At 47.3% G+C, this 22,097-nt stretch overlaps 1 protein-coding gene across 1 annotated transcript in view; it reads left to right on the forward strand.

The window, feature by feature from the left end:
* Positions 1-22,097, forward strand: part of LOC119386530 (PAT complex subunit CCDC47-like) — a gene marked incomplete at its 3' end in the record, with an annotated part of 47,703 nt that overhangs the window by 25,151 nt on the left and 455 nt on the right. Inside the window, 3 exon segments of the mRNA XM_037653799.2 lie at positions 2,325-2,407; positions 14,100-14,158; positions 19,409-19,518. Of these exon segments, the coding sequence (XP_037509727.1) occupies positions 2,325-2,407; positions 14,100-14,158; positions 19,409-19,518 (252 nt within the window).

Genomic DNA, 22,097 nt, shown 5'->3' on the forward strand with positions numbered 1-22,097 from the left:
CAGAGCACCGATGTCGCAGATTACACCACTCACAGACCCACCACCACTCATCGTCCTCTCATTTTCGAACTGTCCTATCTTTCTTTCGGATGCGCTGACGAACTTGATCGCGGCGTCGATCTCGTCGAAGTTCCCGCAAGCCCCCGTATCCACGCTGTCTTGATTAGGCCTAGCGGCCGGTGACTCGCATTCTTCTACGGTTGCTTTGAGCTTCGGCCTACGACGACGTCCTCGGTACTGGTTCTTGCTTCCAAATTTCCGAGCTCGAAAGTCACGTTTCTTCGAGTGATCCATTGCGGACTACGAAAAACACAAAAACGCACGGCAAGCGCTGATCGTCGCAAGCGCGCCGCCAGCGGGGCCGATCAGATGTAGCCAATGGCGGCCTCGGTGGCGTACCACGTGACCCCGGAGCGGCTGCAACTTGGCTGAAAACCGACTTCGAAACCGCTGTTTTTTTTATTTTCCTGCCAAAATACGAAACTGGGGGGACGCTTGTACACTAGGAGAAGGCTTGATCTACGTCACCGAACAAACCGCAATGGCGGCCGACGTCGAGTTCCCGAGAGGTGGGTTTTCCAAAATAGCCGTTGTATGCGCGAGTTTGTGATTTAGAGAGCTGCCTTGGTTGAAGCAGATCGATTTTTCACCGATTTCTCGTTCGAATTTAGCCTTGATATTTGGGCAAATGAGAGTTGAATGACCAAAAATAATTTTAGAAGCAATATCTCAAAAGTGAAAATTTGCGAAAAAATCGCTATTTTTCGACCCGCATCTCCCCTTAAGCGGGGTTCGCGGCAGGTGCCAAATGTATTTGCGAGAGCCTGGGCACGCACCAAAATGCCTGATAAATGTACTGGGAGGCATTAAAGCTATTTCTGAAGTGGCTGTGGTGATTTGACCGCTTTAGCAGAATAAAAAAACATGAATTCGTTTTTTCAGACTGCCCGATTATTCGGACAATTTCACGTTCCCTAGGGTGTCCGAGAAATCGGACGTTGACTGTATACGGCTGAATATTTGAAAAAGATCGAATATGTATTTGAGTTACTTCGAATATTCGAAACTTCTTGTGTACAGTAAAAGCTCATTCATTCGGATTTCTATGGACCGGGAAAAATGTCCGAATTATCGAATGGTCGAAATAAACACAAATGCTAGTTTTTTGAACATACCTTTACTTTACAAAGTAATCGCGGATGCTTGTCTGTTTTCGAGCAGAAACTCGCGCAGACACAATTTTTCTGAGCTCTTCAAAGTGCTCAACAGCTTGCATGCTGTCTGCAGTGCCAAAACAAAATTCTTCAAGGACGAGGGCCTCCGCTGCTTCCGCCGCGGTGGTGAAGTCCTTGGCCTCGAACTTGGGCCGCCTCGAACTCAGCACAAAAGCACCAGCAATGATCAAGCTAAAGGAGCCGTACTGAATCATTCCTCGATAAAACGGTGTTCAACGATGCAGCACACGAACGGGAAAAAAGCAACAAAATGGCACCGGCAAACTTATAGTTTCCTGCAATACTTACTAGAGGGAACTCTGTCACTAGTGTCTTGGGAGCTGCAACGCATGGCGCTTCAGCCAGCATGGGAATGATGGGTAGTACACGGATTTCTCTAAACTTCATTCTTTCGGCTCCGTTTGGCTCCGCGTTGCCTGTGTCCGTTTTGTCACAAGACGAAGTTCAGCAAAAGTCAGCAGTCCCACTTCACTACTTTAACCCTTTTAGGCTCACCAATTCAAATCTGGTCAGGAAGTTTATAACGATCAATTCTTTTATCGGAAAGAAAACCAAAACACAGCAATAAACAAAGCCACAAGTGCGTTCGAAGCCCGCAAGCACGAAGACTAGGCAAATCCGTGTACTAACCATCATTCCCATGGTGGCTGAACGATCGCAGCACCAGAGTCCCCTCTAGTTAAATTTAGGAAACTCTATGGCCAAACCACACGCGAAGAAAAGCCGTTCGACCAGTCTCAAGTCAAGCCAAGTCGATAATTGATGTCCATGGCGATGCTGCGTTTGAGCTTCACTTTTGTTTCGAATTGTTCTTTTTTCGTTTTCGAGCCTCGCCAGTGGCCCGAAAGTCGCCGAATTATTCGATTTGCGGTCAAATCTGTCCGAAATAACGAGCGCTCAGTCTCATAGAGCGATGCGTATATTTACAGGGACCAGATGACGTGTCCGAATTAACCGATTTTCCGAATTAACGAGCTTTTACTCTATAGGCTGTTTCACCATGGTAGGCATGTAAGGTAGTTTTAATGTTTGCTTTCTGTCTCTCTTTAATCATATGATTAGGGCAACCATGTGTGCTGTCATGTGCAGGTGCTGTCAGTGATCAAGCGCTACGAGGAGAGCATCGATTACATCCACATGTCGGACCAGTATTCAGGGCCTCGGCTGCAGGAGTGAGTTGTGGTACATGCAGGCCACATGCTGTGCTACTCTTTGTTGCAGAGTCCTACGTCATGGTCTGTCATTGCCTGATGCAAAGAGGTGGTGGCTCTTACACGGTTGACTTCCATTAATTTGACGACCCTGAAGAGAGCTATGAAATTGGCTGGTGGGTCACATTAGGCAAAAGGCAGGAAATACAACAAAAGATGCTGCTGATTCATTTGGTGGTATTGCACCCTATTTTAACTCGCCCAAAGCGAAAAATAACTCCAGAATGTCATTGCAGTGGCTTAACTACGGAGAAATTGAACGCCCACTTATATGTTAGCAAGGAGGATAGCATATCTTCGATACTCGCAGTAAGAAAAGGATGAAACCAGCTAACTTGTCGTCACAGGATGAAACTTTTATTTGACATTTATCATCGCTCCTCGTTGGCAGCACTTTTCACCGCAAAGTACAATATATGTTGTCCTCATGTCCTCTTTACGGTCATTACTGGGTTAAATGTAGTCTTGTGTGAATAGGAAATTTTAAATTCAAAGCATTTAGGGATTTAGTCGAATAATTTCGAGTCGAATTCGTATCGTATATATCACATATTATTAAAAAAAAAACGAGCATATTTGTCACAACCCAACTAAACTGCACATTATTTTTAAATTAAAACAAGGCATATGCAAATGTCATTTTTTTTTGTTCAAAGGGAAGTAGAAGCAACTTTGAATAGTAGCAGGATTTGACTTTCAGTAGAATGCAAGTGATAACCTGTAAAATACGTTACGTTTTAAAATTTACTATGCTTGGAACATATAAAGTCGGTGTAACGAGCTTCTAAACTTAAAAAAATGATGAATATATGTGAGGGTATTTGTTCATTTAACCTTGAAGTGGGGCTTCGCGTCAGTACGGATTTCCCCTGGATAAGTGTATTCATGGTATAGCACCCCTTCACCGCAGTGAAACTACCTTAACAGGGGTGGTTTATATTACGGGTGTGCGAATAGTGAATTTCAGAATCCAATTGAATACTATTTGATTAGTTTTTGAATAGCAAGGCAACTATTTTTAAAGCAGCCCTGGAATGATAATGTTTCCATTTTCAAAACGGCCCAAGAATTCCACAACTTTTTATTTAAGATTAACGTTCACTAGCTTTCACAAAGGAAATTCGCTATTACTTTTAACCAACAAAATAAAGTACAATCAACGTCCGATTTTTCGGACTTCCTAGGGACCGCGAAATCGTCCGACAAATCGGGCAGTCCGAAAAAACAAATTCATGCTTTTTTATTCCGCTCAAGCGGTCGAATTGCCACAGTCACGTCCGAAATAGCTTTAATGCCTCCCAGTACAATTATCAGGCATTTTGCTGCGCGCCCAGGCTCTCGCAAATACATTCGGTACCTGCCGCGAACCCCGCTTACTACATACGTGCCAACCGGCACTTTTGCATCTAGTGATGAGCACCGCTGATACCAGCAAAGCGCAGAATAGATTACGGCTCTCGCATGGAGCGCTTGGAAACGATGACGCGTAACACAAAGACTGTGGCGGAAGAGCGCACGATTCGTCTGGCTTTCCCCGATGCGTGTGCGCATGTATACGATGCGCATACGCGTCGACGAATCTCCATCGATACGCAGCATTTGCCGCCGTGTGAAGCCGATCGTTTCTAGTTGTGTGCAGCACATTGCCAACTAAGCTGACGCCGTCACTGTACTGTTGCTGTATCATACGCACGCATTTATCATGAAAGGGTTCGTGATGCACACCTTGTGCCTGACCGCACACGGGCATGGCAATGGTGAGCTTGTTTCGTCCGTCAAGGCAACTGTCTGTGCGGCGCACTTAGCGGTCTCGCACCAAGAGGCAGCAGGAATGGCGGCACAGCGCGTTTGGGTTCTCGCCTATTCAATGTGTGCGGTACGCATGCAACTGCGCTAGGCCACATGCACTACCGAGCAGTTAACTGAAGTTGCTTATCGTAAGGGTTGTCAGCGATTAAGCCGTACTGGCGCGTTTTCCCAACACTGGTTTGCCGCCTGCCGCCATCACGCCTCCTTGCATTTCCGCTGCTTATCCGTAAAGACATCGCCGCACGGCGCCGTGATAGTGGCCCCTTTGAATTTCTGGTCTGCTTCACCCCATAACGCTTTGGCATTGCGGCAAAGCTGACTTTCCGACTCTGCTACTGTCGCAAACAGATCGACTCGCGATAGTGCTGGTTCGAACTTACGAGATGATAGACGCGGCAGAGGTTGGAGCTTCAAATAATGCCTTTCGGACCTGCAATTTGGGCAGAAAGTCAGAAAAGTCGGACGTGGAATAGTTTCAGCATCTGAACTTTCGGACGTTTTAATACATTGACGTCTATGGGGCTGGTGACGGTGCCGCAAAAGCGTCCTAATTTTCGAGTATGTCTGGGAAATCACGCGTTCGAAAAATCGGCAGTTGACTGTACCACAATTCTGTAAGCTGAGGCAAGCTCATATATGGCAGCAACTACAGCCTAGGAATATTTTCTAACAGCAGCTTGGGGGGGGGGGGGGGGGGGGGGGGAATTACAGGAGCGACTACAGTACTCAAGGTGGCACTTTGTAAACAGCTTAAAATTAGAGCTGTGCGAATAGCAAAATTTTGGGTGCGAAGCAAATTCGAATGTTGAAGTGCAAGTGCGAATCGCATATTTTTGAAATATTTCTCGAATATTTCTAGAACGTTTCTCGAATACCTCGAAGCGAAATTGCAGAAAAAAACAGTTGGAGAGGATTCCTAAGCATATTCTTATGAGATAGCAACATGAAAGTGTTTCTTTTCGCCAGGTTGATGAAGCGCTGGCGGGGTGGTGTTTCATAGTTGTCTTATAAAGAATGAGGCAATATAGAGGCCGAATTGTATTTATGTACATGGTTTGGTGCAACCAAAGTGTTGCCGACAACACTTTACACGGGATAGGCAAAGATGCCATTTCCTCAGCTTCTCCTCCTCTTTCAACTTCTGTGGAAACCCAACTGATGTGGTGGACAAGGGTGTGCTCCCTTCAAGTCCCGAGTTCCAAACCTGCCTCGTAGACGTCAATATAAAAGAACATCTGAAATTTCGGATGCTAAAAAGCTTCGGCGTCCGATTTTTCGGACTTCCTGCCCAAATTTCAGGTCCAAAACAGGATTAATTGAGCCCCCACCTCTGCCGCATCTTTCATCTCCATGTTGGAACCAGCCTTTTCTTGAGTTTATACATTTGCGACCGTAGCGTAGCTTGAACGGCAGCTTTGCCGCAATACGGTGGTGTGACGAGGTGAAGCATATTGAAATTCTAGGGACCACTTCCAATCGGACGTTAACTGTGCCTTGGCTAAGTTCGAGGGGTCCATATAAGATGGCGGCGGAGGTGCTGTGTTCGTCGCGTCGTCTCCGCGACTATTGAACTTCCCAAGCAGTTGAAATTCCCGGAGGCCACTGAGATGAGTGGAGCGCCATCGTAAACGTTCAGGCGACTCATTCGAACCAAAATTTTTGGCGAGTCGAAGTTTTACGAGCAACGAGAGCCCCAACCCGCTGGGCGCTGCCGACGGGAAGGTTAGGCCTACACCAAACGCCGGGGCGCCGGAGACCCACAGGCGGCTGATGCGTCGTTCGTGAGCCGCGGAGGCAACCCAACCCTGGTCGCTGCGATCACCCGAAACCCGGACAACGTCGCCCTTCTACCAAACACCACAGAAAATATGGAAGATGCGCCCAAGACAAGACGATGCCCCAATGGACGAGGCCTCGCCGGAGCCGTCTCTCGTACTCCCGGAACAGCTCATGCATCAAGAATATCAATGGCAAACGGTCGTCTCCCTTCATCGGCGACGCCGCCTGCGAAAACAACAAATCTCTGGCGAACGGGAACCGGGCGAGCGCACTTCTACATCGAAAACCACGCTGGCAGCGCTAGCCCTAACCCGGACGCCAGACACTGGTGAGCCGTGCGAGCACGCCGAAGTTCCCGACAACGCAGACGCACGGAGTAGGCCCCACCAACGCGCGCCACCGCTCCCGCGCGCTGACCTGAAGGTCATAATTCGCCCGAGCCTAGGGCTGATCGTTCGAGAACTGCGTTCCTATCAGGTGGCCAAGCCACTGGACGGGCGTCAGCATGCAAGGGGGAAGACTTCATCATCCGCCTGAGACGCGGGTCGAACATCATTATCGTGAGCACCCCTCACGAAGCTACGGCGGCTACACTCGTGAAAATTACGAGCCTCACCTTCCAGGAACGGCCACACCCTGTGAAGGTATATCTGTCAACACCGAAGGACCTGTGTAAAGGTGTCGTGCACGGCATCGACGCGGGCACCAGCGAAGAAGAGCTTCTAGCAAATCTTCGGGTACGCACACATGGAGATCGCATCGTGCGAGCCCGCATGCTCGGACAATCGCAGACGGCACTGCTCCACTTTGAGGGCCCCCAACTGCCTCAATTGGTCTACTTCTATGGAGGGGAGATGCCCTGCCGATGCTACCAGCCGACAAGGCAGTTCTGCCCCATCTGCCGAACCCCCGGACACCGACCAGACGTATGCCCCAACCCAACGGCTCAAGCATGCGACGTTTGCAACCTTCCAAACCCAGAAGCTGGTCACACCTGCGTTCCGAAGTGCGCCCTGTGTGGAGGGCCCCATCTCACAGCCGCAAAAGAGTGTGAAAATAAACTAAAGCGCATTCAGACCTGGCCAAAACCTGCCACCACCGAGCCGCCAAGTGCCCACCGATCTCCGCCACGTGCCATCACCGAGCCGCCAAGTGCCCACAGGTCTCCGCCAGCTTCCAGTTCGAGATCTAAGTCCCGCTCACGCCTCCAACCCAGGCCTCAACCCCAGTCACCCAAACGACGATCGCGGTCGATGCCCCAGCACCAGAGGCAGGCAGCAGCCACCGCAGCACCCGATGACAATGGGTTCTCGCAGCACCAACAGAATAGGGAAGCCTCCACCACGGCAACCGACGCCAACAAAGACAGGGTAAGCCGGACAGCAGCAGCTTCCCACTCGCACCAAAACCAACAGCCTCCACCATCCGCAAAATTCGAACAGGAACTCGCGAGCATAAAAACACAGGTACAAACACTCACACAAGAAAACAGACACCTCAAAGAACTAGTGACACAACTCACACAGAAACCACAGGAAACAGTGCCACACCAAGCCATCACTGACCTGCAGCACCAATTCGAGGCCATCCGCACCCAGATGCAAGCCTTCATGGACGACATTCGCACTCAGCTGGGACAGCTGACAAAGACTGCACTTAACGGCGCACAGGCAGCAGTTGCAGAAACAGAAGCACCTAAAGACAGCACGGCCAAAGACAAGATTCACCACACGGAACTACGCAATAGACTACGACAGAACCTCCACAAGATAACCTCTACGACAGGATCAAACCACATACCCCAGACTCAAACAAAAGCAACCACGTCTAAACATGCCTAGACCACGCAAGCAAGCCAAAGAAAACTTAGAACTCTGGCAATGGAACTGCCGCGGGTACCGAAGGAAAAAAGGGCTGCTGACACAACTGATCGCTCAATCTTCAAGGCCACCAGGGGTCGTCGCCCTACAAGAGATCGGTACCCGACCAACACTTCAGGGATATGAAGCATATCACTCGAGTCAAGATGACATGTGGAAGGTAGCCACGCTCGTGGATAAAAACATCACAACTATACAACATAAACTGGACGACAACATAGACGTACTGCATGTACTCCTCGAACTCGTCTACAAAGGCAACCAGAAACAAAGTGCTTTCATTTTAAACATCTATAGCCCCCCACGTCAAAGGCGGGCTACCATTGCCAAACTCTTCCAAGACACCCTTTGCCTCGCCAAAGAAAACCCACTAGTCATTATGGGCGACTTCAACGCGCAGAACATGCTATGGGGATACCAGAGGCGTGACTGGAAAGGCCTCCAGCTAGAGACAACGATGGAATTGTGTCAACTCATGCTCATCACAGACCCAAGCACACCGACAAGGGAGGGAAACAGTGTAACACGTGACACAACACCCGACCTCACTTTCATCACACAAACCACACGAGCCGAATGGCACAACACACTCGAAAACTTGGGAGGTGATCACTACATACTGAACATAACACTACAGACCGGACGCCTACGCAGGGATATTGGCACAGCCAAATTAACTGACTGGCAAAAAATGAGGGAAGCCCAAGAACAGGATGAAGAGACAATCACAAACTTGGAAGACTGGTGCAACAAACTTTGTCGACAAAAAGAACACCACACAAAAGAAATAGTCAGAACAACAGAAATCCCGGAGGTGGATTCCCATTTACTACATCTGTGGGACGCCAGACAAGGGCTTACCCGCCGCTGGAAAAAGCAGAAGAACAATAGGAAACTGAGGACACGCATAGCGAAAATAACAGCGGAAGCGGAAGAATACGCCATGCAACTCGCGTCGGCGAACTGGTATAAATTCTGTGACTCCCTGGACGGCACCCTGAGTACAGCCAAGACATGGCACATCCTCAAAGCCATCCTTGACCCCACCAAGACCAAAGGAGAGGGACACAAGGCCCTGGAGCGCTTACTACACACCTACCCAGGCAGCCAACAAGACCTCGTCGACGCCATCAAGGCCAAATGCTATGGAGATCCTGCTCCCTCAGAGCCATGCACAACATCATACGTGGGACAACCGAACCCAACAATGGATGAAGCTATAACTGAAAATGAAATGAGAGCAGCTATCGCAGCTACTACCCGTAACACGGCGGCGGGCACAGACCGCATCACAAACGCCATGATAAGAAATCTCAGCGACAAGTCCATCTCTGCACTCACAGCCTTCATCAACCAACACTGGGAACAAGGCACGGTGCCAGCGATGTGGAAACACGCAAGAATAATGATGATCCCCAAACCAGGCAAGAAGTTGGCAATCGAAAACCTCAGACCCATTTCGCTGACATCCTGCCTCGGCAAGGTGTACGAAAGAATCATAAACACAAGACTGCAGAAGCACTTGGAAGATAATAAGCACCTGCCCGACACCATGTTCGGTTTCCGTGCTGGCCTGTCGTCGCAGGACGTACTACTACAACTCAAGGAAGAGGTTCTCAGCAACGTTCCCCGCAACGGTGAACACGTCCTCTTAGCCATCGACATTAAAGGGGCTTTCGACAACATCAGCCACCAAGGAATACTGGAGGGGCTCGCAAACACCAACTGTGGTGAAAGAACATACAAGTACATTCAGAGCTTCTTAAGCCAACGCACAGCGGAGTTGAAGATTGGAGAGCTCCAGACTCCTGCATACCAACCTCCCAACAAGGGCACGCCGCAAGGAGCAGTAATATCACCCACGCTCTTCAACGTAGCCATGGTCGGCCTTGCCAGAAAACTGCAGGAGGTAGAAGGGCTCCGACACGCCTTCTATGCAGACGACATGACACTCTGGACCACAAAAGGATCACTCGCTGAAAAGGAAGAGCGCCTGCAAACTGCAGCTCACATCATCCAAGAATATGTCAGCCAGCGTGGTCTACAGTGCTCCCCAGAGAAATCTGAAATCTTACGTGTATGGAGAAGCAGACTTAACCACGCAGCTTCCACAGACCCATCACAAAAACTTGAGGTATACCTCAATGGAAACCTCATACCAGAGAAACCATTGATCAGGATCCTGGGCATGTGGCTGCAGAGTAACCAACGAGCCACCCACACCCTTATGCTCCTCCAAACCAGCGTCAAGGCTATATCACGCATGATATCTCGGGTGACATCTAAGAAAAGAGGGATGAAGGAAGGAGACACCCTTCGACTTGTTCGAAGCCTGGTGGTAAGCCGCATAACATATAGCCTACCTTTTATTATAATCTCACACAATCTGAGACCAGACGGGCCGACACCCTCTTGAGAATGGCATTCAAGACTGCTCTCCGTCTGCCGACCAGTACATCTACTGAGAAATTGATGGCACTGGGGCTTCATAACACCCTCAACGAACTTGTTGAAGCACTTCACGTCTCACAACAACAGAGACTTGAGCGTACTCGCACGGGCCAACAGGTCCTAAAAACCCTAGGATTCCAAGCCTCGACAACGAGAGCCCAGGAAACCTGCGAGATACCTCGTCATGTCCGGGAGGGCTATCACGTTGCCCCAATTCCACGCAACATGGACCCCAACCTGCACAGCGGCAGAAGGAGAGCAAGGGCCCAATACTTCCAGAAAACCTATAGATTCCAAACTACAGCCCGTTTCACGGACGCTGCCATGTATGGGACGACGACTAAAGGAGCAGTGGCAGTGGTATGCGACCGCCGAGGCCACATAACCTCTGGAGCATCTGTCCGCCCTTGCAAGATCACAGAAGCCGAAGAGCTGGCCATCGCACTTGCCATCCGCGAAGGCCTGCATGCAAACAAGCCGCTGACAATACTCACAGACTCCCAGCAGGCCTGCAGGAACTTCCTGCAGGGCAGAATTGGTGTGCCTGCGGCACATGTCCTTGCACAAATACCAAGGGAAGGCAAGGACGACTCCTACATACAGACCGTCATATGGATACCAGGCCACTCTGGCATCACGGGTAACCTGCACGCTGACCGGGCAGCTCGAGGCTTCGTACACAACCGAGCGCTCCTTACGTCGACTGCAGCGGACCCGGAGCCAGTTGACCTCCAGTATGCCACAATACTGAATTACCACAGAGGGCGACGCCTACGGTATCCACCACCTCATCAAAAGCTTGCGACGAAGGAGGCCACTGCATGGCGTAGACTCCAAACCGGAACCTACAAAAACCTACACACACTACACCGCATGCACCCCCATTTTACACGGATGAATGCCCATGGTGCGGGGCCACACCAACCCTGTACCACATTACATGGGAGTGCACACTACACGACCTCGAACACCACAACATGAACACCTCATGTGAGCAATGGGAGGCACTGCTGTCCAGCCCGGCCCTCGACGACCAGATCAGGCTCGTTCAGAGAGCAGAGCGGATGGCAAGAGCCAGCGGAGCCCTGGACTAAGGGCCCCGACCATCAGCAAGGTCCCTACGAGGCAATCCACAGGAGCTTTGCCTGTACATAAATAAAGTTTGTCATCATCATGGCTAAGTTCGACCGTAACGGAGCTTGAAAGGCAGCTTTGCCACGATACGGAGGTGCGATGAGGTGAAGAATATTGAAAATCTAGGGACCACTTTTAATTGTACAGGCTGTTTCCCACTTAGGGGAAATCTCGGAGCGCGTGGCATCGCGATGCCACTAGCGCTGCATTCGCGCGCCGGCAGCAGCTCGTGCGTGTGCAGACGCTTCAAGGGTGTAGAGTTGTACAGGCTGTTTCATACTTAGGGGAAATCTCGGAGCGCCTGGCATCGCGGTGCGACTAGCACTGCAATCGCGCATCGGCAGCAGCTCGCGCGTGCGCAGACGCTTCAAGGGTGTAGAGTTGTACATCTGCGCACGCGCGAGCTGCTGACGGCGCGTGGTTCCAGCGCTGGCCACATCACGATGCCACGCGCTCCGAGATTTCCCCTAAGTGTGAAACAGCCTGTACGTTGACTGTCTCTTGGCTAAGTTCGACCGTAATGGAGCTTGAAAGGCAGCTTTGCCGCAATACGAGAATGTAATGAGGTGAAGCATATCAAAAATTTGAAGGGGTCACTTTCAATCGGACGTTGACTGAATTTGTTTTTGGGAAGTTCGAAAAGTAAAATCCGAGTGTGAATCGAATTGAATAGCGAACACTATTCGAAACATATTCGAAATTTCGAATATTCGCACACCCCTACTTAAAATACAAGCTGATATATAAATATTAAGCAATATTCATGAGTCAATATCATCATGAAAGTCATGATTAAGATAATGGATTGACGACTCTGTCGCTTTAGTGGCACTCTAGTGTTAAAGGGACACTGAAGGCCAATATTAAGTCGACATTGATTGCTGAAATAGCGGTCCAGAAACCTCGTAGTGCTACTTTGATGCCAAGGAAGTGCTTATTTTGAAATAAAATCACGTTTTAGTGGTACGCATTGCGTTAGCGCACTTCAAATCACCCGCCTGAAAGCGGTATTTTGCACGTCACTGCTGCCGTGCCCAATGTTGCCCGCCTTTACTGCGTGGCGGCATGCACTGGCGGCGTGCACCATTCGGGCATCCAGTAACATCACATGCATGCGGTATTTTGTCGAACTTTCTGTTGGAGTGACTTTCACAGGCGTGCAAAACACACGCGGCAGTACGCAATACTGAAACTACCTTTGAGATGCGACCGTGTGAGCGAAGCAGGGCGCCGGGCGAAGCGCAGTTCGGCGAAAACGGAACCTTTGAACCACGCGCACCGTTCCCCATGGCAACGCCACAGAGGATCTTTTTTCCATGAATCAAACGGAAACGAACAAACAGCATTTTGTTACGTCTTTTGATGCACGGAAGGTTCTTTTTTATAGCTGCTAGTTTGATTACGAGTGATTAATTGTATTCAGACTCTCCCACGTCATCGGGATCACTTCCAAAATGTCCCACTCGTGGCGCTCATCAAGTGATACATTTAGCTTGATTTCTCGGTAAGTAGGGCACTGCTGTTGATAATACTGCCGTTTTAGACGTTGTCATGCATTGAGCTTTCACTCTGACATAAATTGTTATTTGCCTTTAGTGTCCCTTTAAGCAAGAACGCCTTCATCCGTATCAATATAGCGCCGATAGTACTGTAAAGCCTTTGGCTGTATGCATCTTCCTACTTCGATGATTAAAGCAACAAACGTTACCCCTCTCTGTTCCCACGTTTCATTGCTTTGAGGTTTTTTTCATCGGTGCTTATTATTCGAAAAATATTAATCATGCTCTCTCGCGCAGTATGTGACGTCGGGCATCTAGCTTATGTTACAGGCGAGCAACTACATTGCATGGAGAGATAAGAACTGAGGTTGAAAAGAGCGCTTTTGCGCCTGCCGATCATTTCCGAACCAAAGCACAGTGCCGATCTTGTTGACGAAACAAGTTCGCGTCGGTGCATTCTTTTTCTTGGTTCAGGTAACTGATAAATTCGATTAAAAATAGTGTTACCTTGTTCCTGGCATTGCCAGGGCTCCCTCGTTGCCTGAATAACCCACGAAGCATTGGGAAGTCATTGCAGAACAAAGATAAAAGAACCCATAGCTAGCACCTGAAAGGCTGCGATATGCGACTGGTTTCGTTTTGCTCCCAACAAAACATGCCGAATTGAGCTTATGGGATTGTTGACCGATGGCGCTGTACATTTTGAATATCCCCTATTGGCCAGTTCGAATCACCCGTCAGTTTGAATTATGTGAGTTCGAATTAAAGAGGTTTTACTGAATAATGATACTTGAAAGTAAGAGGTATGCTTATCTGAAAAGTCAGCCATTGCCATCTAGGGCTGTCTCTTAATCATCAAAATGGTGGCAAATTTTGTGCTTGTCCTCATTTTGAGTCGTGCGATCTTGTTTCACGCTGTGGTAAGTTCTTATTACTATGGCAAATCAACCGGCTACCTCTCAGTCCTTAGCTTTTATTTTCTTGCTCTATTTTCTGGTCCGAATATAAACAGTGTTTTAAAACATAATAAAACCACTGTAACACTGCAGTGAATCATCCAAGCCCAGCCAGATAACTGCCATTCTAATTCATCCTTTGCAGGGACACCCAGCCCACCAAGCTGCCCGAAGTCAAGAAAGTGCTCCTATTTGGATTTAATGGTCAGTGACTTCCAGGAGATTTTTCTGTTTCCTCTGTACCACATGCATATTCTGATTTTTCTTGTAATGTGCCCTTCCAAGTCTTAATATTGAATTGTATACTGTATTGATCGCATGGTGATCACACCCCTGCATTTCGCATCGAATTTTGCCTCTTTTTTTTTTAATTTCCATGCCGACTCAACAAGAACACTGTCCATTCGTCAGTCTTCACACCAGATGATCACCACTGTAAAGAAGACACTCCAGTGCTGGAGTTTGAATCCAGGCTCTTATACTCGGAAGGCGAGGGTCTTCACCTCTACACTACGCATCCATACTTGCAAAAAATATTAACATATGCGAGTGTGTTGTGCGAAAGAAGCGTGTGGAAATAACACTCCCTATGAAGGCTTTGCAGAATTTCATGGAAGTGGAACCCTCTGCAGAACAAGATGTCAAGCCGACGGGGAGGACTGTACAAACCAGGAAAATTCAACTTTTGCAAAATTTCAATGCCAAACATGCGTTCTAGTTGCGGGGTGTGCATGCCAAGAAACGCACTCATGGCACGCACAAGAGTGTGAGAGAGAAGATGAAACACCGACAAGTGCTAGAGAGATGACAGGTGCCGTGCCAATGCTACCCAAAAGCAACATTCCCAGGAGGACTCCTACTTATGGTAGAATTAGCGCAAATACCACGACGAGAGAAGACGGGAGACGAACTACCATAAGAATGAACCAAATCGCCCAACAAGTCACTCTACTAGGGCTCCTACCTACAGTGAAATGTTATGCCTAGGTTCACTTGGACAGCTTCCAAAGAACATGTTGCGTGCATTTTTCTTTTTTGCTGTATGATGATCACACCCCAAATTTATCATCACAACAAGTGGTGCCAGCAGTGGCTATGCCCCATGTTCGCCATTTTGCAAATAAAAAAAAAAGAAGAAGAAAAGGACGCCATCACATCCTTTGCTTTGACCTTGCTTCATGCCATTTTTCCATGGAGGCGTCTGCAAGTTACACAGCTGTTGTTAAAGGCTATTGAATATGCACTCAAGCACAGTGGCCACACTACCGGCAGGCACAAACCGGAGACTGTCCCACATCATTTCTCTAACAGTGACACAAGGTGCACCATATTGTAGTAAATCAGTCGGACACCCACTTGGCAATGAACATAGGTTTATTGACGCGCAATCCTTCTCTGATAACTCGTGCTAAGGCCATTGCTGCTTGCGTGAGTGATGTGTGATAAAATGGATATGCATGTGAGTATATAACACTCCTTCCTTCTAAGATTAGTTATACACTGTATAACTAATCTTAGAAGGAAGGAGTGTTATATGCTCACTGTATTACAGTAAAAGCTCAATAATTCGAATTTCACGGGACCGGAAAAATGTCTGAATTAACTGAATGTTGAATTATCGAAACTATCAAGAAAACAATAAACAAGTGTCTATTACATAGTACGACTGATAACTCGTGATAAGGACACTGCTGTTTCCGTGGGTGATACGCGATAGAATGGATATGCACGTCAGTACAGTCAACTGCAGATTTTTCGGACGCCCGATTTTCCGGACATGCTCGAAAATTCAGACGCTTTCGCAGCACCGTCACCAACCCCATAGACGTCAATGTATAAGAATCTCCGAAATTTCGGATGCTAAAACTCTTCAGCGTCCAATTTTTCGGACTTTCTGCCCGAATTGCAGGTCTGAAAGGTGTTAATTGAAGCCCCCACCCCTGCTGCGTCTAGCATCTCGTAGGTTCGAACCAATGCTTTCGCGAGTTGATCTGTTTGCGACAGTAGCAGAGTCAAAAAGCCAGCTTTACCGCAATACCCAAGTGTTATGGGGTGAAGGTGACCAGAAATTCAGAGGGGCTGCTATCACGTTGCCGTGCGGCGATGTCTTGACGGATAAGCAGTGGAAATGCACGGAGGCATGATGACGGCAGGTGGCAAACGTGCCAGCATGGCTTTATCGCTGGCAAACCTTACGATAAGCATCTTCAGTTAATTGCTCGGTAGTGCATGAGTTCTAGCGTAGTCGCATGCTTACTGCACGCATTTAATAGGGGAGAACCCAAATGCTCCGTGCCGCCATTCATGCTGCCTCTTTGTGCGTGACCGCTAAGTGTGCCACACAGACGCGTTGCCTTCATTAATGGAATCAGCTCGCCATTGCTGCGCCCGTGTGTGGTCAGGAACGGAGTGGGCATCACGAACACTTTCATGACAAATGCGTGCGTACGGTACAGCAACAGTACAGTGACGGCATCAGCTTGTTCGTGATGTGCTACACAACCAGAAATGATTGGCTTCACATGGCAGCAAATTGCGTATCGGCAGAGATTCGGTGTTGCGTGCGCACACGTATCGGGGAAAGCCGGACGAGTCGTCTGCTCTTTCGCGACAGTCTTTGTGTTCCGCATCATCGTTTCCAAACGCTCCATGCGAGAGAGCCGTAATCTATTCCGCGTTTTGCTGGTATCTACAGCGCTCATCACGAGACGGAAATTTGCAAGTAAGTGGCGGCTGGCACGCAGTTAAGCGGGGTTTGCGGCAGGTACCGAATGTATTTGCGAGAGCCTGGGCCCACACCAAAATGCCTCATAAGTGTACTGAGAGGCATTAAAGCTATTTCGGACATGGTTGTGGCGATTTGACCGCTTGAACGAAATAAAAAAGCATGAATTCATTTTTTCAGACAATTTCGCAGTCCCTATGGAGTCCGAAAAATCGGACGTTGACTGTATATAACACATATCTTGGAACAGGGCATAGACAGCAAGGAATGAGTATCGGTACATCATCTACCATACTTACTCACGCAGTGATCACACTCGCGTAATAATCGCACCTCTGAACTTGGCGTACAATACCCATGACGTTTTCAAGTCCCTGCGAGCAAAAGCATGACCTCTGAGATCTGTAATGTCAGATAGCAAAAGTGAGGCCTTCGAGATTGGTGCTTCTTGCATAGAGCTGGTGTATTGGCATGGGCTCATCGTCATTGGAGGTGCTTCCACGTTTCCTGTGGTCTGGCGCTGATCGCCTTGCCTGCAAGTGTCTGGCGTACGTTTAGTACTGGCGATGCGGTTATATTCATTGGCAGTTTTATCTGTCAACGAGGTCTTGGCTGAGTGTGCCAAGGTGATGCAAGGGCCGCATTTTCAGATGATCAGCTTTCAGCTTCATTTTGACATGGGGCAATGCTCACGCAGTGTCACAAGACTTAAACATGGTAGAAGCAGTTGAAGATGAAGAGCTTATCCGCATGCTGGCATAAAACTTCCTTGCTGCATCGCAGTGGACAAATGATCACTTGGCAGCAATTTTTTCGATAAAAAAATTATTGTCACGTGTGTGCGGTGGTGGTGGTACATAAAAGAACACATTTCGAATTAATTAAGAAACGGGGGTCTTGAGCCACGGTCACATTGTGAAGGATACGAATGACGAAAATTGCAACTTTTACAGTGGTCTTTTGCAAAGCAAATGCTGTATTTACATATCCATCAAGAAAATGAGAGTGCATTGATGTTATAGACATTTGCTTATTGTTTTCTTAAAGGGACACTAAAGAGGAGAAAAATTTTTTCATATTAGTAAATTACGCTTTCACAATTCAAAAATCCCTGTGCTTGCTGTGAGAAGACGCTTCGTATGTCAGAAAATGCGGGTGGCGACACCACATTGAAATTTTCGCACCAAACACCGTGACATCATAGATTTTGACTGCGTCTACTAGGTTCTACGCAGGTCTTAACAGGTAAAAATGAAGTACATTGTTTTCTGAGGGGGCCATAGATTTAACGTACCAAGTTTTTGGAAATTTTGTTGAGCCAACGTCGCCAAAATACGACAAAAACACATTGAAATCCGTGACATCACACGTGGAGGTATTGGCGCAAAATTTTAAAATGAACTTTGACCTTGATTTTCACCTTTGGTAATAAACTTATGATGTTGAAATTAATCACAGACTTGTTCTCAGAGTACAATTTATCAATCTCAAGCGATTCATTGTTTCACTTTAGTGTCCCTTTAATACTTTCGATAATTTGGCATTCGGTTAATTCGGACATCTTTTTTGGTCCCATGAAATCCAAATTAACAAGCTTTTAGTGTAATAGATTAACATCCATCCGGCAACTTTTTTGTTTAAAAAGCGATATGCGGGCGCGAGTGTGCACGGGCTCTGTTTTGCATTACCTGTGCAGAAAAGAGAAGCACTGTGAATGAAGCTGGGGCAGTGTCCCTCCCGGTGCATCGGTCTGCCGGGTCATGCCTTCTCTCTTTCCTTATGACTTCACTCTTGCAGATATGCTGATATTTTCCCCATGAAGCGAGCAGCACACGAAGTTGGTGCACTCTAGTGAAGTGTAGCTTAGCAGCTGAGCAGAGGAAGCCTGAGCAGCTTCTCTGAACACTTGTGTGTTGTAAACTACATTAGATGTGATTCGCTCTAGACATTTTTACAGTATAAAAATTCAGAGCCCCTCTCACTACTGTGAATATGGAAGCCAGCAGCTGCGGCTGCACATTCTGCGTTTTCGTGCATCTGTGTGTCTTGGCGCTCTTTCCATTCCTGCTGTCCTTCCTCCCATCCATCCCAGAGGCATTCCAAAGGGCAACTGCTGATAACAGCGCTCTCTATGTAATGAGACAAAGGGACACAACCATTGGTACCACCGCTGAGTATCGTGACACTTGTGAAATAGGCATCGATGGGGGGTGCACAACGTTGTTGTTCTGTGTGTCTTTTGTCTATGAACGTAATCTGCCAAAATGTAGCCATGTACAGCTTTGCTGTAATTAGAATATACGTTTAAGGGCAGTAAAACTAGTCAGAAATTTGAAACATTATATGTAGCAAATAAGTTCTCTGGGTGCCCTTCTTTATTCCTTGAAAAATATGTGACAGGGCCTTGAAAGTCCTTGAATATTGTTGAATTTCTTTCCTTTGAAACCTGTACGGGAATCATTCTATGTGTGACAGAAAATTTGGTAGCTAATGCAATTTGGAATAAAACGTAAGCACGGATAAAATATTTTGACCACATTTTTGGCAGCAATGAAAGAGTTCATGAACGAGTTGCTTTATCAGTTCAGAACGCCGAAAAGCATGCAGTAAGCCATCCATAATTTTCATCATAATTTTGCATTACGGTTATAAGACAAGCTGTCGACCCTAGTAAAATGGCTGTTGGTTCACCAGGCCGCATCTGAGTTTTGTCCTATGATGTTTGGCAGTACCTGGCATGGGTCGAGTGTCGGTCGAAACCATGGAGGAAATGAAGCCACTGCTGCAGCTGGTCTTCTACTGCATTGACAAAGTGCGCCGCTTCAAGCTCAGCAAAGAGGTCAGTCGCAGCTCTTGGATTACTTCGAAGAATCGGCTGTTGGGTGAGACGCATGATGTTGTTAGTATGCGCCTGTCCTGTAGCTTTCTTCATCTTGTTCCATGTTTTTTCACACTCGTTTTATTCATCTTTGATTACGTCTCAAAGTACTGTCATATTTATGACAAACTTGTAGGAAAACTCATGGTGCATGTCAACAGCTCCTTCTTTTAAAGGCCAGCTCCGGCGATTTTTCGAGGTCGATGGATCTCAATGAAATTCGCTGGGTACGTTCCTTTGCACGTTTCCGTCATTTATGCCAAATTACAGGCTTGAGACATGCGCAGATTGTTTGCAAATGAATTTTAAAGATTGTCTGCAAACGCCCTCCTGGCTTCCCACTATTATTAGCAACATTGCGTCTGTGAGATCAGTATTGGGAAGGCGGCGGAAGTGACGCAGCCGAGGGCACCGCTAACTTCGGCGCTTCGGCCGCTACAGTGAGCGTCTGCAGTGCACAAGGCGACAGACAGCGTTGGTTTGGCCGGCGCTTCGCTGGTCGTCCCGGCTGTCACAGTTTTCATACTCCGCGCCGACGTGACCGGCATGCCTTGCACGACTTCCGGTTCGTTCGTAACAACGTCTACGTCATACGTAGACAGTACACTTGGTTGGGTTTCGGTTTCGGTGTTGCGCTTTCTTGCTTATTTAAAATTATTCTCCAATTTGCCGAGTATTTCTGCTATCGGGCCCACAACAGGAGCGTCTCAGGAACATAAAAGCACCATTACTTTGACATGGCCAAAAAATCGCCGGAGTTGGCCTTTAAGGTCACATTTCATTTGTTTGATTATCTGGCTTTCAGAGTGCGTTGGAAATAATTCTTTAGAATACGATGGAACCTCAATTATACGCCCACATTTTATGGTCAATACATCGATCTCACCACGTAATCTGCGTATGCGCGAGTTTTCGGAAGCGGTGCTGCCGCCATCTAAGTTGGAGCACTCTGAGCATAGCTGGTGAGGCTGCTTGCTGCATGCTTGAGGCATACCAGTGCCTTGCATGAATCCTTGGCGGATAAAATAATTGAATGCAGTGGAAAACTGTCTGGACTTCCTGTGTAATTACTTTATTTAATTTTACCTTGCATTCTACCTCTGTTTAAGAAAAAGCAGTACAGTCGACACCACTAACAAGTATTGCTTGTGGTTAGTTGATGCACTTGCATTGCTACGCATTGCTGTTACCTATATTCACTGTGTAAATAATAATAATAATAACTAAAAAGCACATTCCTGTTTTCATAAGAGCAAAAATCTTATAACGATCTGATATAACCAACCTATGAATATCTAATATATAACGATCTATTGACTCTAACGGCCATATTATGGTGCATTAGTGATTTTTCTATGCTATCCATTGAAACTGCATCCATATTATAACAAATGTTTTAACGCAATAGTGTTAAAGAGCTCGTTCCGCAGAAATTCCGGTGTTGGCGTCGGTGTCGTTGGTTGTGAGGAAAAAATCATCATCTTGTCCGTGACCGAAAAATCGAGAAAGATGCAAATAAACTAAATAATAAAAAAAAATCTTAGGTTTGAGTGAGAATCGAACCCAAGCCATCTGTGTGACAAGCAGGTGTTCTACCACAGAGCCACTCCATTGCTTGGAATTGCACTGAAATTAACTTTAATGCTTCACAAGCATACGCGTCCTGTGTACAGGTGTCTCAATACGAGATGTAATATCGCAGTAAAACGGGGTACAAGCGTATATTGCCATCGAGCATCACACCATGTGAATTGCATAACGAGTTGGTGGTTCAAAGCCAGCCACCCATTACAAAAGGCACACACATTTCTGCGTGTATTCTCTTACGAACACATAGTGGGTGCGTCGCAACTTCGGAAGAGTATCACGCGCGCGTAATTGCTGCTGGTTTAAAGCACGCCACCCATTACAAAGGGCATACACACTAGTGCGCGCATTCTCTTACACACATGTAGTGGGTACACTGTTGTCATAAAAGTGCTGTTGAAGAGGATAGAAACCTTTACCTTTACTATAGATATGTCATGTGTGTGTGTGTGTTTGTGTGTGTATGAGAGAGAGAGACTGGGCGACTGAACATAACGACAAGCGAAACAGAGCGCAATGAGGATGGGGCCGGATATCGCTATCGCGTTCAACTTTTAAAGGTGAAGCTTAAGCGTCCCCCAATTTTTTCAAAGCGACCTCATCGCCTGCCCTCGCTGGAGGACTCTGGGGGAAAGACAAAGAATGTCACTGCCTTTAGTTTTATTTAGGTGGCTTAGTGACACAGTATCAGCTTGAGAAGCTGAGTTCAGCCAATGTTTATTGTTTCACACACGATTGATGTATCGTATCTTAAGATGCACGATACATTCTTTAAAGTATCGGAAATACAGATACTGATACTTATCTTGCGAGACGTATCGCGATACAGATACAAGATACTCAAAGAGTATCTAAGATAGTATCTAAGATACATGTATCTTCTATACTGCCCAGCTCTGTTAAAAATATTGTGCAAGTTAGTAGGGCCATGGCAGAAATGCTCATTTTTCTTA

Source organism: Rhipicephalus sanguineus, chromosome 3, assembly GCF_013339695.2.
Source record: "Rhipicephalus sanguineus isolate Rsan-2018 chromosome 3, BIME_Rsan_1.4, whole genome shotgun sequence".
In the NCBI taxonomy this organism is placed as follows: Eukaryota; Metazoa; Arthropoda; class Arachnida; order Ixodida; family Ixodidae; genus Rhipicephalus; species Rhipicephalus sanguineus.